Source organism: Erpetoichthys calabaricus, chromosome 14 (genome assembly GCF_900747795.2).
Source record: "Erpetoichthys calabaricus chromosome 14, fErpCal1.3, whole genome shotgun sequence".
Classification (NCBI taxonomy): Eukaryota; Metazoa; Chordata; class Cladistia; order Polypteriformes; family Polypteridae; genus Erpetoichthys; species Erpetoichthys calabaricus.
In genome coordinates, this window is record NC_041407.2 from 78,011,034 (window position 1) to 78,027,393 (window position 16,360).

At 39.1% G+C, this 16,360-nt stretch overlaps 1 protein-coding gene across 2 annotated transcripts in view; it reads left to right on the top strand.

Moving 5' to 3' along the window:
* Positions 1-2,547: 2,547 nt before the first annotated feature.
* myom3 (myomesin 3) overlaps positions 2,548-16,360 on the top strand; it is a 293,178-nt gene continuing 279,365 nt past the window's right edge. The window contains exons 1-2 of one of the 2 annotated variants that reach the window (XM_051919078.1): positions 2,548-2,763; positions 11,767-11,892. In XM_051919078.1, the coding sequence (XP_051775038.1) occupies positions 11,786-11,892 (107 nt within the window). In that variant the 5' untranslated portion in view covers positions 2,548-2,763; positions 11,767-11,785. The remainder of the gene's footprint in view (positions 2,764-11,766; positions 11,893-16,360) is intronic. The other variant, XM_028819087.2, reaches the window with a different exon arrangement.

The following is a 16,360-nucleotide window of genomic DNA, read 5'->3' on the forward strand; positions in this document are numbered from 1 at the left end:
CCTCGAGACAATCCTGCCTCGGAGGTCTACAGACAATTCCTTTGACTTCATGCTTGGTTTGTGCTTTGACATGAACTGTCAACAGTGGGACCTTATATAGACAGGTGTGTGCCTTTCCAAATCATGTCCAATCAACTGAATTTACCACAGGTGGACTCCAATTAAGCTGCAGAAACATCTCAAGGATTATCAGGGGAAACAGGATGCACCTGAGCTCAATTTTGAGCTTCATGGGAAAGGCTGTGAATACTTATGTACATGTGCTTTCTCAGTTTTTTTATTTTTAATAAATTTGCAAAAATCTCAAGTAAACTTTTTTCACATTGCCATTATGGTGTGTTGTGTGTAGAATTCCAAGGAAAAAAATGAATTTAATCCATTTTGGAATAAGGCTGTAACATAACAAAATGTGGAAAAAGTGATGTGCTGTGAATACTTTCCGGATGCACTGTATATCGTGGAGGTCTACAGAGAGTTCCTTGGACTTCATGGCTTGCTTTTTGTTCTGACATGCAGTGTGAGTTGTGGGACCTTAAACACACAGAAGTGTGCCTTTCAACACAGTCCAATGAATTCAGTTTGCCACAGGTGGGCTTCAATTAAGTTCAGACACATCTCAAGGACAATTAAAGCAAACAGGAATGGCTGATCAGAAATTGGTGGGCTACACAGGGTCTGAATACTTACAGTATACGAATGGGAGATTTCAGTTTTGGATGGTTAATAAATTTGCAATAATCTTTCTGGAAACATGTTTTCATTTTATCAGTATGGGTTATTGAGTGTAGATTGATGTGCAAAAATGGGAAATGTACAGTATCAAGTTAAAATTAAATCTACAACATAATAAAAAGTGAAAGGGTCTGAAGACTTTCTGAATCCACAAATGCATTAACATTTTTAGCAATCATCATTGATCTTTGTATTCGAAGTAAATCTTAATTTTTAAAAAGATTAAAAAACATAACTTGTCATTGTGTCTCCAACAGTCTGTACATTTGAGTTTTCTTACTGATTTATCTGAAGTTTTTCATATGTTGGAGACATTGACACCAGTGGTCTTTAAAGTAGGGTGAAGTAGTCTCCTCTGTAGAGTGCTACATGGAAAAGTCACTTTATCCTGCCTTGAACCCGTAGACGGGCTGCCAAACCCATTAATAAGTAAAGGAGGCTCAGTATGGATGGATGCTGAAGTACTTGGGAGTATTAATAAGTCAGGCCAGTCACTTTAATTGTTACCACATAAGTGGAATCACCAGCAGTAATAAAGTCTCCTTACAAAAATGAAAACCCACCAGCACTCTGTTACGGGGTGATTCCTGCCTTGTGGTGAGTGATGTCAAGACAGACACCCAATTCTTATGATCTTAAATTTGCGGAACTAAATACATCAAGTTGGAAAATGGATTGGTGGGAAAAAAAAACTCTTAAAATGAGCTTTACACAGAACTCTTGTGCTCTGTATTTAAAAGGATGATGGGTGATAAGCTGTTGAACTATATGGAGAAAGTTATTGACAGACATATAGCACCATGTGGGATCTCTAGAAGGAATCTAAGTTGGGCAAGTTAGATAGATAGATAGATAGATAGATAGATAGATAGATAGATAGATAGATAGATAGAAAGGCAATATATAAAAACAATACATAGATAGATAGATAGATAGATAGATAGATAGATAGATAGATAGATAGATAGATAGATAGATAGATAGATAGATAGATAGATAGATAGATAGATAGATAAAAAGGCAATATATAAAAAACAATAGATAGATAGATAGATAGATAGATAGATAGATAGATAGATAGATAGATAGATAGATAGATAGATAGATAGATAGATAGATAGATAGATAGATAGATAGATAGATAGAAAGGCAATATATAAAAACAATACATAGATAGATAGATAGATAGATAGATAGATAGATAGATAGATAGATAGATAGATAGATAGATAGATAGAAAGGCAATATATAAAAACAATACATAGATAGATAGATAGATAGATAGATAGATAGATAGATAGATAGATAGATAGATAGATAGATAGATAGATAGATAGATAGATAGATAGATAGATAGATAGAAAGGCATTATATAAAAACAATACATAGATAGATAGATAGATAGATAGATAGATAGATAGATAGATAGATAGATAGATAGATAGATAGATAGATAGATAGATAGATAGATAGATAGATAGATAGATAGATAGATAGATAATCCATTCATTTTTTTTTTACTTTTTCAATCACTGCATGAAGCCACAGTCTACAGTCACAAGCTCGTCAGGGATGCTGGTCTATCTCATGGCACACTAAGACACACACCCACACTGGACCAATTTTAGTAAACAATCCGGCACGTCTGTCTTTAGAATGTGGCTGGAAACAGAAGTACCTACAAACCAAGTCACTAACTGTACCCAAACTCCTCAAGTTAAGAGGCAGCAGCCTTCCATCCTGCTGCTATTTTTGCCTTTGAACATTCCAAGTTAGTGTAACACTTTAGGGAGGGTTTTGTCGAACTTTACTAGTTAACAGCTTATTTGCTCACAAGGGGTGGCTAAGCAGGGATGCTATATTTACCACCTTCTGTTGGATGTGTAGCATGAACTGAATTCTTTGTCAGCGAGGTTTTTCTGTATCTGATGTCATCAGCTGTGAGGGGACTGCAGCCTCGTCCTTTGTATTTCCCGAGGACAACAAGTCACTTCTGCTCCCTAAAGACTGGACTTTTACGCCGTTTCAACAGTGAGTATCTTTTCATTCTTTCTTGTCGCTTTGCTCTCCTTTTGAAATATTTCAGCAAATGTGTATAAGACGACATCAGGCTTGGGAAACTTTTCCACAGTGAAGCAAACCCAATTTAAATGAAGAGAGGTTACGTTTTAACTCACACATGTCACCTTTTTCTGAAGCATGGGGAGCTAAAGGATGGATTTCTGTCAGCTGGACTCATTGCTGGGCCAAAGGGTTCAAGTGCTGTATCTTAATATAAAGCAGCATGTCAAGTTACGTGTTGCCTGCTGGTTGCCCTATTATCTAGAGGTCTACAAGTTAATGATCTGCAAGTGTTTTTTAAAACCAAGCTAATGATAGTTCATGACCCTTTGAAATTTTAAATGAAAAAGACTCACTAATCTTAGATATGCCTTCATTAACTTAATGTATAAATCACCAAAAAGTGATTTTCTTTCTGGTATGAGTGAATTCAGAATTAATAGAAGTTGTGTTCAACTTTGGCCTTTCTAGTCATCCATGGGGAATAAAAATACAAGTCATGAAAATTTCATTTTTTATGAATTGTAGAATGTACAGTAGATACTGCACAACTTTTTAATGTGGGAATGCAATCTTCTTCCTGTATCTGCATGCATGTCCAATGAACTAACTGCATACAGATAATGCAAATCATATATTTAACAATAATTATTTTGATTTATTTTTGACTGAAACATATGTGGGCGGCACGGTGGCGCAGTGGGTAGTGCTGCTGCCTCGCAGTTGGGAGATCTGGGGACCTGGGTTCGCTTCCCAGGTCCTCCCTGCGTGGAGTTTGCATGTTCTCCCCGTGTCTGCGTGGGTTTCCTCCGGGCGCTCCGGTTTCCTCCCACAGTCCAAAGACATGCAGGTTAGGTGGATTGGCGATTCTAAATTGGCCCTAGTGTGTGCTTGGTGTGTGGGTGTGTTTGTGTGTGTCCTGCGGTGGGTTGGCACCCTGCCCAGGATTGGTTCCCTGCCTTGTGCCCTGTGTTGGCTGGGATTGGCTCCAGCAGACCCCCGTGACCCTGTGTTCGGATTCAGCGGGTTGGAAAATGGATGGATGGATGGATGAAACATATGTTGACTTTGCGAAGTCACAAGCTGACCTTGACAGACTGTTCTTGATATTACCTGTAAGAGCCTGTGCACTGCTGCAGACGCATAAATCACAAAGCTCACTGGCTCAAAGAAAGAAACTGCTGTGGCATTTGTGGATATTTTAATTGTACATTAAGATCATTCACGGACATGACATCACGGCACAACCGGGACATGGCAAGCATCCAGTTCATGACATTGTCCATGTACACTTTTCATACTGTGATCTCCAGCATGCACTGGAACAGATTGGAGCTCAGTGTGATTTGGTTAGGATGCAAATTATTCATTCACTCCTTCATTCATTTTCTGACACACTTACCCAATTCAGGCAGCCAGTTAATTAGCACCTTTATATCAGAGGTCACCACCTCTGCTGGAAAAAAGTGACTTCCTCCCTGCAGCTGCCCTAAGTGACGAATTCAAGTATCTCTAGGTCTTATCCACGAGTGAGATGGGAATCATTGGAAAAGTGAGCAACAAACTGGTGTAGCTGAAGCAAGTTTCTCTAGATTGTTCTGGTGAAGTGGGAAGTCCTCAGATGAAGCGTTTGATTTGTCGATCAATCTACTGTACATCCCTATTCTCGCCTATGGTCACAAGCTGTGTATAGTGACCAAAAGAGCAGTTAGAATGCCATTAGGACCTTTAAACTCATTCTCTATAATAAGGTTGAAGAGCTCAGTCATACCGGAGTAAAATCAGAGTTGAATTGCTACTCCTCTGGGTGAAGAAGAGTCAGCTTGTGTGGTTTGGGCATATAATGAAGATATCCCATTTCCACAAAGGGGGTGCCCACTCTCGGAAGACTCAGTACATGCTGTAAGGGTTCTATAGAGCTTATAAAAAGTATTCACCCCTTGAAGAAGTTTTCACATTTTTTGTTAAATTAGGTCATAGAAAAAATGTAAAAAACGTTTGCTATCTCTTGCCCTGTGTGTAATTTCAGTATCTTCCCTCGGAATCCTTGTATGTCTGAATCTCTCCTGACCAGTACCTCCTCTATCAAGCATGTACTCATATAGCCTCCTTCACAGACTCTGTCATTTTTAGGTGCCTTGCTTGTCTCCTGACTGCTTTTATATGTCCTGTTTTTGAAGGTGACTCTCAGCATGCCTCCTAAGCCTTCACTCCTCCTCATGTGTCTTTCACTTGCCATTTCCCTTTCGATTGTGTCACCAAAGCCAAACTGACCAATCAGATTGGTCATAGGGACTGGACACACACACACACACACACACACACACACACACGCACACACACACACACACACACACATATACTTTAGTGTTTTATTATATTGTAGAACAGTAGATAACATTTAATCACCCTGGATTTAATTTGTCTTTTTGACACTGACCAACAAAAAGACTCCTTAATGTCAAAGTGAAAACAGATCTCTGAAAAATGATCTCAATTAATTACCAATATACTGTAAGAGGCAAAATAATTGATCACATAAGTATTCACTCCCTTTAAGATGACACAAATTAATCATTACTGGTGAAGCTAGTTGGTTTTAGAAGTCACAGAATTAGTTCAATGGAGGTCAGTTGTCTGTAGTCGTGGGGTTTCAACTGATCATTGTATAAATGCACCTTATCTGGAAGGTCCCACTTGTCATGAGTCAAAATGGTGGTCTAATCTACACAATGAAGACAAAAGGAACACTCCAGGTTTTAAATGTGTTTGCACAGGTCTCTATCAGCTTTGAATATCTGAACACTGCAGTTTGTCCCTATTCTTCTTAATGAAACTTCTCAAGCCGTGTCAAATTGCATAGGGATTGTGAGCAAAGAGCCTTTTTCAAGTCCAGCCACAAACACTGACGAGGTCAATCCAGGATATTCACAATGTTTCTCTGCAGGCATTCCTATGCACTTTTGGCTTCAGTCTGGAAAAAAATTCCCCTAGCGTGCAGGTTTCTTGCAGACTGCTTCTCCTTCCCAGTATTTCGTTTCATGCATTTGTCCCTCTGAAGACTTGCTTCACTTCAGCAGGTCCTGCATCTCAGCAGCATGCTTTACGGTGGGAATGGTGTGCTATTGATAACATCTGACTTACAGTACAACAAACAGTCTAAGGTACACCTGGACACATCTGACCATAGATCTTTCTTCCAGCTAACCTCAGAGTCTCCCATGTGTCTTCTGGCAAACTCTAGTCAAGATGTCACATGTGTCTTTTCTCTTTGCCACTCTCTCATAAAGCTGTGACTGGTGAAGCACCTGGGCAGCGGTTATTATCTGCCCAGTCTCTCCACTCTTATCCACTGTAACTTGTAACTCCTTCAAATTTATCATAGGCCTCTTGGTTGTCTCCCTCACTTGTCTTCTTCTTGCATAATCACTTAATTTCTTTGGACACTTTGCTATAGGCAGATTTACAGCTCTGCCATACTCTGTCCATTTCTTAATGACTGATTTAAATTGATTCAAAGACATTTGTGTGTCATGTTATTGGGGGTGAGTACTATTGCATTCACTTATTTTGTGATTATTTGTAAGTAAATTGGACCGTTTTTCAGAGAACGGTTTTCACTTTGACATTAAAGAGTGTTTTTTCTGTTGATCAATAACAAAAAAAGCCAAATTAAATCCACTGTGATGCAATGCTGTATAACAATAAAATATGAAAACTTCCAAAGGGTTGAATACTTTTTAAACACTCTGTACCTATTCATCATGCTAGAGAGACAAGATGTTCTACACGCCTACCCTGATGGGCCTCCTCAAATTGGGACCCAAGTGCTGTCGTGCAGCGGGCGACCTCAGTACCATACCAGTTCTGATCCTCAACAGGCCTGTACATATTAAGACTCTGATGGGTTTGTCTCTTTCGAGGATAGGGCATCCTCTTCGGTACTGTGTCTCTTTGGAGAATCCATGGGTACTGCTGGTTTGATTTTGCATCGAATGAGCGGTTGCTCATGGAGTCCTGAATAAGGCACATTACCTGCATTGTGAGGGAGTGTCAGTTATGGCACTACAGCCATGTGGCGCAATTCCCCAAGGGTGATCCGGCTCATTGTTGAGGACCTGAGTGGCTGGACTAGGCCAAGGGGACTCCCATGTAACATTTGGCTGTGGCAGACAGATGGTCATTTCCAGAGGCTGGGACTGGACCGCGTGTCTGTCTTTGGTTGCCAACCAGGATCCCAGGCTGTTTTGTCATGAGGTGGGTGCAGCAACACGCTGTACCAGTGCATGCTCCCCAACCTGACCTGTACCTATTGACAAGCCTTAGCCTGGGAAAGCCTGAAAATTCACATAAGTAGCTAGAGACTTGTAGGGAATATCTTGACCTGGTATGTTCATCTCAGTCTGTTATAGTCCAATCAAAGCCTGCGGTTTTATCTCTTAGTGAATATTATCTTGATCTGTTTACACCGTTCACGTCATAAATAAATACCATCTCTCTGTGTGGAGTTTCTTTGGGTGCACCTGCTTACTCTCACATTTTGAAGTTTTGTTGGTTTGGATGGCTGATATTTGCTTCCACATGAGCAAGTGGAGACATGTGATGGAATGTGGCATCCCATTGCTCCTACCTTGCCCATAGTTCTGCTGTGTTCAAGCTCCCTAAGACTCTGCGTTATAGTAAACGTCCTTGGAAATTGGTTGTCTGGATCTCTGTGTGCTTTTTAAATCAGAGAGTGTGAACTTGTTCATGGTTGTATTTCAAATGCGTACATATTGTTAGAATAGGAAGACTACTTAACTACTTGACTAGAAAGCAGGGGGTACATTTTGGACTATATCAGTTAAAAAAATCGGTCTATTAAAAATTACAACATAGTGTGCAGCAGCCAAACAAAGAAGTAATAAAAATTTATCAGGTGTGATTATTATCTGTGCGGCCCACAAGCCGCTGCTAGAGACCACTGTACATTTTGGCAACGGTGAATAGAATAGGATTGTGGTGAGTAGGGAGTTGTTTCCAATTCTGTATATTATTTATTTTCATGTGAAATTTTAATAGCGTATTTTGTAAAGGCAAGTTCTGAATAAGTTCTTCTTTAGAAATTTTGCAATTGCAAGCATCCTTTCACAGCTGCTACGTATGATGAAATTTTGCAGTTTGTGGTGCCGTTCATTTCCAACCCTTCTACTACAAATACGCCGTTGAGTTTTGGAGAGTGAATTGGCCATCTCTCCAATATTCATGATGCCAAAGTCAAATCTGTTAAAAATAAAAAGTGCGATTAGCACTTCTTAATGCCATGACAATTTTTTTTTGCTCAATCAAACTGACATATGGATGCATACAAGAGCCAAACCTGAAGCATTTTTCTCATGTTATTTGTTAAAGAAGACTTTTTATGATTCATCTTGATTCTACTGGCATATGGTGATCCCAAATCCACATTGGTGACATTATGGGCTCAGTTAAGGGCACACCATGTGTTACATCAATGTTAATTTAAAGACATGTATAGGATTACAGATGAGGTCAGTCTGTGCCACCATGTCCTGTAAATAGGTTATTCCATCTGTGAGAGGTCCCCCCTAAGACTTTATCTCTGAAAACGGAAAGCAGCAGTGCCTTCAGGCTTTTGTTTCAAGCAGATCCTGTCTGCTGAAAGTCACATCTTGTTAATAAAAATGCAGTTTAGTTGATTGTTTGTGCTGCTTTTCTGCCATCTTAGAATTCTTCTGTTAAGTGGAAGACATTTGTATCTTTAAATCTTCAAGTTTTTTGTACTATCTCTTGGCACATTTTGAAGTCAAACAATTACTTTTTAGTGAGCACGGTTTTGCTCTCTTGCTTTGGTGCTTTCCTGTCTGCGGTTGGAAAGCAAACAATGTAGGGCACAAGATAAAAGAAAAATTGATGTAAAAACATGGAAGTGGATCAAAATCCAGAGGTGAAATTAAAACTAAAAATACATAAACCAAAATGCTGGGCAGAAATCGTTACCAGAAAAACGGGCAAAACCCTAATTCCCTAAAGTTTTTTTGAAATAACTACATGCCTGTAAAGATTTGGTTTGATATCTAAAAACTTGGATGCAGAGAATGGTGTGATGCCATTTTATATAGGATTATAAATACAGCGTTAACCAGAAGATAAAATGTAGTAAGAACAAGTGGGGGGCAATACTAAAAGATAAAGATCGGACAGCTAAAGTAAAACATGAAGCAAAAATCTAAATCAAAAGTTCTTAGGCAAATCTTTGTAACAAGGAGATCTAAACAAAAGCAATTTTAAATTCTATCCAGAGAAGTAATTTTCAAGCTGTGGACCATTATGTTTGAGGGGGTTGCACAGCACTTACAATTCTGAAGACTGTTATGAAATTGTCTCATGTAGCTTTTAAATATACATAACTGAACATGTTTTGCAATCGTTGTCTGAAAGTACAGTCCTGTATTAATGTCTTAATAAACTAGTGCCGCAGTTCTCAGATGGTGTGGTATGCATAGAGCTGCCAGGTGATATGCGAGGAGACACAGAATAAGATGAAGAAGAGGCAGTTAAAATGGACCATCAGTTACACAACTGCTGAGCCCGAGTCTCCATGCTAGGCTACAATTCAATTCCATCGCTCCATCTCATGGTGCCTATGCAGTGAGTCTCCACTCTTGTCTCTTGGACCATTTTGCATTCTGTATCCACCACCAATTCTTGCCAGTGGGGTCCATGGTAGCAGCTCCCTCTTTGAGCTGACCAGTGCCAGGATGGAGACTATCTGGGAACACCGCACCAAAACCAGTGGATACTTGGCATAACAGGTCAGTGCTGTTATTCTCACCCTGAAACAAGCAGCCCACAAAACGTCTCACTCTCGCACCAATATTTACTATCTATCTATCTAGAGACTCAGTCTGCCAATGTTGCAATATTTTTAGTTTTGGTAAACGTATTTGCTGTATTATCATTTTCAAATGACAAGGAAGAAAGACAAGTAGTAACAATTATTAATAACAACACGCAGATATCTAACATTTCATTTTCGTGTTACTAATATTATTTAAAGGCAAAAAGCTTTTGTTTTGCACAGAATTGGTCGCGTTTGGTAACTTTTGACCTTCTTTAAAAAATAAATATGGAAACGGGCTGAATGTTGGCTTGAAAACATTTGTGAGTTATTTTTCTGTTTTTTTTTTTTTTTAATTGTACATAGTATGTAACTTGTGACTTTGATCAAGAATTCATAGGCGACTTTTTGCAAATGTAAAGTATTGAAAGTACGAGGAGGATGTTGGGAGCATGTACTGATACAGCACGTTGCTGCACCCATCACACGACGAATCACCTCAGGATCCCAAATTAAGAGCCAAGTGCAGTCGTGCAATGGGTGACACCTCAGCACCACACTAGTTTGAATGGAGTGGAACAGTGTGAGTTTTTTTACAGTGGCTGGAGTGTCAATCCTGCCACCAACCCTCAAAGCAAGGAAAGGCTTTTATTTATTCCATATCAAATTACATTACTGTTTTTAAATTAATCAGTTAAAAAAAGTATTTGGTATATACCAGGAAAATGAAAATAACTCAAACACCCACAAAACAGCTATCAATAATCTCTCATTAAAATTCCCAAATGCAATATTGGGGAGTGGGGTTTTAAAGTAATACCAACTTTAGGTGTGCCTACTAAAAATTCTGTACTTACCAATCATATCAGTTCCTGCCATTGGTATGCCACAAAAAAAGCTTGAGTACCCTGGTCTATCGTGATATTTGATCATACAGTATATTCATCTAACGTCTGCTACACTTGAGCATTTGCTCTGAATAGTAGGTCTGCTATTGTCCAAAATCTGCTGTTAGCAGAAACCAAATTCAAGATCATGCCCAACTTTGCAGCATTGGGTTTATTGGGTGTTTTGACCAGGTAGTACAATGTTTCTGGGGTCCTTGGCTTAAAAATGTTTGGGAACCCCTGGTCTTGAGTGAACAATGAAAGCCATGTGGTGCTGGACTATATGGCAAGTTGATTCATTGTTGTTTCAAATATCATTTCAGAAGATGTAATCGGCATGACTTCTGGGAACACGCCTCAAAACAATGGATGGTCAGCTTATAGCAATTCCTTTAGTAGGCAGTGCCTTCAATAAAAAATAAAAATTACAAGCCTCAACCCAAAAAAATAAATAGAAAATGATGGAAAATTAAAATTCTACAGGACAAAATCTGTAAGATATGCTCAGAAAGAATAATAGTCATCCATTGTAATTGAGGTTGCTCCCTCGCAATTCTGGAGGCGGATGTCAGTGTTACGTTTGTACGTTCTCCTTACATTCATGCAGATTTTCTCCGGGTGCTTTGTTTTCTACCCATCTCCTAATAATAATCACGTCTAGTCAATTGACTACTTTAAGTTGGTCCGTTAGAAGTAACTGTAGGTGAGTATGGCCAGCGGTGGGCTGGCATCACCTGCCTGCTTTGTATCTGATGATACATTTTCCCATGAACATGAATGAATGGATGAATAAATATAAATAATAAATGAAATAAATATAAATGTTCTGACTAGTTCAGCTAGGAATCACTTGATGCTTCTTTAATTTATTCTTTGGTGGCTGCAATATATTTGATTTACATTATTCATTTTGGAATATTTGAAATCCAGCTACAGTTTAGCCATTACTTTAAAATAAAATGGCACATTATCCTCGACAGGACTTATTAGAGCTTGACAGACTCTTGTACTGGAAACATGTCTATGCACGCATATTTATATATTTTGCTAGTAACGCAGAAATGACAGAGTAATTGTAATATCGGCTTTGAAAAATGACATATTATTTGTGCATGGGATTTTTTTAGCTACAGTCTAGTGCTAAAACTGAACTGAATTTAGGGGAAGATGCTACTGCCCCTTAAAGCCTACCCCAACTGCTGCACATCTCATGAAATGTCTATCTACACTTTTTGATTTGAACAGATTAAGCTACACTGCTATTATGGCCACTCAATCTGTGATGTACCGAAATCAAGAGCTTTCTACCCATGAAAGGAGTCAGAGTCTCCAGACAGCTTCTACAACCACAAAGAAGAAATTTAAGTCAAGGTAAGCAAATTTACCCAAAAGACCCTCTTTGCTTATTTATAACTGTGAAAGCACCAGAGGTCTGAATTGTGATAGTGGATGGCTCTTCTATTCACTGCCGTTCAGCCTGATCTTCAAAGGTCTGTTTATGCCCCAACTAATTGCGTATCTTTTATTACCTGCTGTTAAAAAACTGAAAAAATCATCAGTGTCAGTTTCCTTTAATGTCATATATGGCTTCTCAAGGAAAGCTGGGCTAATAAAACTAAATGATAAACTGACAGGTGTACTTTTGAGTCCACACTGTACCTCAGAATATAAAAGCACATGGGCTTTGCAGAGCATTTTATTGTGTATTTCCCCTTCCCCCCACAATATTAGATTCCCTTCTGTACAGAATGATATAATAAACTTGTCAAGTAATAATGCAAAATGTCATTCACCATATGTGCAAAGATGAGGAAATGCAAAATCTTCATTAGGTTTGAATTGCAAAAGTGGTTACCAGAGCAGCAACTTACTAAGTAGTGTGGCAATAAAAAAGACAGAAACACCAATAATTTTACATTAAGAATTCTTCCTCCTTTACTAATACACATAACACCTCATTTTCACCTCATTTGGGCAGAATGTGGTTGCCTGAGGTGGAGGACAAGTAGAACTGATCAACAAAACCATAAACACAAATGAGGAGCAACGTCAAGGAAACAAAGCTTTTAGCTTGCTCTAACACTAATAAGAGTGCGAAAGAATGGAGTAGTGTGATGACAAAACCTGTCACATGACTTCCATGTCATGTGACGTCAAGTAACTGGCACAATGTGAAGTAAGAAAATGTTGGTGCCGTTAAAAAGATGTAACAATGATGGTGAAGATGGGAAAATGTCCAAATTCTTAAAATATGGAGCATTAACCAGGACACAAAGGGACGTGTTTTTTGGAAGAGACCAAGGGAGAGCGGGAGATATCAAAGTCCATAAAGGGGTCAGATAACAAGCCACATTTGTAATCATAATTTTAATTAGATTTGATAGCCAATCCAAAAATTAAAGCCCTAAATCATAGTCGTAGTTCAAAACAGAAATGTCTTTAAACCAAGTGTGACCAGCGGAAAGGAAGAAGTTGGGAGCTGGAAGAAATGCTAGGGGACCTCCATGGTAACACCATTTAATAATAACAAAAAAATAGAATGTTAAACCAAAACAAGTAAGTAATGCACAAGGGAAAAAAATGCTGATTCAAAATAAACCAAAGGCGCTTTCAGCTCTTGTTCCTCTCTCAGCTTTGTAGTGCTTAAAGGATTCGGATCCTGGTAGGCATTCAGACACAACCTTCCTTGGTTGTCACTTTATATGGCAAAGTGACCGGGTGGGGTAGGGTTTGTTCTGGATGTCACAGCCGTGCAGAAGTGTCCTCACTGGGCATCTACTTTGGGTTGTGGAAAAGGTAAAGAATACTGTTAGTGATGGTGCCCCCTTCCGTCCTGGAATGGTAGTGCTTACCTCAGTCAACCTTGTTGGGGGACCCCCAAATGCCTGTAAAGGGCACAAGGAACCAAAAACTAAAACTACTTGCACTAATTTTAGTCAAGTCTCAGATGATCAGAAAACACCCAAGCATAACCTTTTGTATTGTCACAGCAGTCATCAGCTTATTAAACCCTTAGAAATGCGGTGGCTACCACACCTCAAGATGGCACTTGAGAAAGACAGAGAAATTTATAAACTACTTATACATTAAACTAAATCCTGAAAATATATAAACACTTTGGATTCAGCAACTCCAAAAGTTTTAACAGCAATATTTTTAAGTGCAGAAGTTAAACATTCAATACGACACACAATCATAACAAATTCAAAGTCTAAAGATCAAAGCCACAAAGCCTGCAGTGCTTTTTGTAACAAAATCTAAGTTTATACAAATCTCCATAAATTTTAGGTTCAGTCAAAAGACTCAGATGAAAATCCACCAAACAATTGCTTGGTCATGAGGTAAAGTAGAAAAAATACAAAAACGTATTCAAATGACTTTAATTAAGTAACCCTAACATTTATTAAACTGGTCCTGGGGGTGACTCTTTACACACAATAAATATAAAAAAATAATTTAATCATCCAGGTCTGCAGACAAGAATTGCAATACCTTGATACATGTCAAAACTAGAAAAACAAGTTCCCTGCATTAACAAAATACGCTTATGCCTCCATGTCATGCCTGGCACTGTCCTGTCCTTGCCTGTGAGTGTGTTTCACATAATTGTTGATCCTTTAAGTGCAGGACCATTAATGAGGCTGGACAATGAGCATTAAGAGCTACTGATGGCAATCTTTTAATTTAGGGATTTTAGTAGCAACTAGCAAGGAGCTAAGGTGAGAAACAGAGCCAACAACCAGGACTGTTAACAGAAGATACTTTACAAGGGAGAGCAAGGGTGTGATCAAAATGCAGGAATGTTAAAAAAAATATACATGCAAGCCAAAGGTGTGAAAATTTTCAGGCAAAGGGCATGAATACCAAAAAGACAATAAAGAGTCAAAGAAAGTAACAATAGCCTGTCAGATTCATTAACTGAGCTCTGCTATGCATCAGGATACCTATGAAAATATGCTGAGGGTCACATGACTGCTGAATAATTACAGTTGCCCAGCAACAACAGGCGATAGGCTTGGTTTGGGGAACTGACTTCTGAGGCCTAGCTTATGAAAGATGTGTTTAACGATGTAGAAATGGCAAGTCAAAATGCCTTAACTTTGCAGAATTGACAGGGAATGAAAAGGATATTTTGGGAAAGGCCAAGAGAGAGGGAGAGATCAAAGTTTGGGAAGGGGTCACTAATGAAAATAAATTCAGAAAAATCAATCGCCAAAGTGCAAAATTCAAATCCCAATTTGCAGAGCAGATGGATTGAAAAAGGAACCAGGAGAATAAACATAAATCAAATAAGCCAAGTTTGTAACCATAAGTTCAATTACATCTGATTGCCAAACAATCCCCCAGATTGTAGTCGTAGTTCAAAATAGAGCAGTTATTATATCAAGAAATCAAAAACCAAATGCATGATCACTAAATAGTTAGAGTTGCCTAGTAACAGCAGATAAGAGGTGCAGCTTCTCAGAACTGACTTCAGAGGTGTAGGAAGACTACTAGCTAATGAAAGATGTGTGTGAAGATGTAGAAGCTGGAAGTTAATTGGCATAATTTGACATAAAATACAAAATGAAGGAACCTCTTCAGTAAATGAGGAACACAAATTTTATTGGGAGCAAATAAATCTTCACAAATTAAGTGACTGATATAATTAATCCATTAACAGTTCATTATGGTCATGTATAAAAATGCATTGACAGGCCCAATTGCTTATTGCTCTGAGACACTTTGAACATGGTCTTCATCAGCAGAATACATTTGTCTGGTCAGTCATGAAAAATGCTTAGGTTGCTGAAATTTCCTGAGCAAAAGTGATTACTCATGTAGGCATGGAAGTCAGAAACAAAGAAATCATCATCTGGGGCAACGTGGGATGAAATAACAAACCACTTGATTGTGATGTCCTACACTGATTTAAGACATGAGAAGGACAGATACTCAGCTCTGAATCATCTGTTTCCACAGTAGGAGCAGGACGTTTCATGAAAAACAATCCAATGAGAACTTCAGTGAGGGAAGAACACTGTGGTTTGGTTGGCATTACATAAACCCTGTATTACTTGTGAAAATCTACTCATATGGGTAGACAGCAGGGCAGTGTAAAAGACTTAGTGGGTCAGAAGAGACATCCTTCATCATAAGGCCCTCTCACACTACAGTCATTGACTTCATTTAGGGGGCTGTCAAGATGTAATCCTGTGAACAACAGTGTATTTTAATATACTGTCACAAAGTGAACGCTAGGTGGCACTATTGCTCACCTTTTCCCCAACAGACAACTACACTGGACACAGGTTAAAAGTACTAAGAATATTTTTTACTTTCTTCGCAATAGTGGCCCAAAGCACCTCCACCACAACAAACAGGCAATAACTATAATTATAATGCAATAATTAAACAATTCTCTCCTCCCAGCAGCTCCGTCACACTCCCTCCCAACTCCGGCTCTCTTGCTGGGTCGCCACTAATCCTTTATATAGTCCTTGACCCTGAAGTGCTTCTGTCCTTCCATCCATGTGATTCACCAGCACTTCTGGGTCAGATGGAGACTTGCATTTTCTTCAGCCCGGAAGTACTTCTGTCCTTCTGTCCCCATGACTTGGGAGTACTTCCGGGCTATATTGGAAACAGAAATCCCCGTGTATCTCTGCAGCGTCCCCTGGCGGCACCCATGGTACCCAGCAGGGCTGTGAAGCCAAACTCCATCTCCCATAGTGCCCTGCGGGAATCTGGGGCACCGCCAAGCTGCAGGGAAGTCGCCATCTAGCGTCCTGGGGGTTTTGTCTGGGTTGAGCTGCCGGCCGTCCATCACAATACCCTGTGACTCAGTCCAACTAGTCTG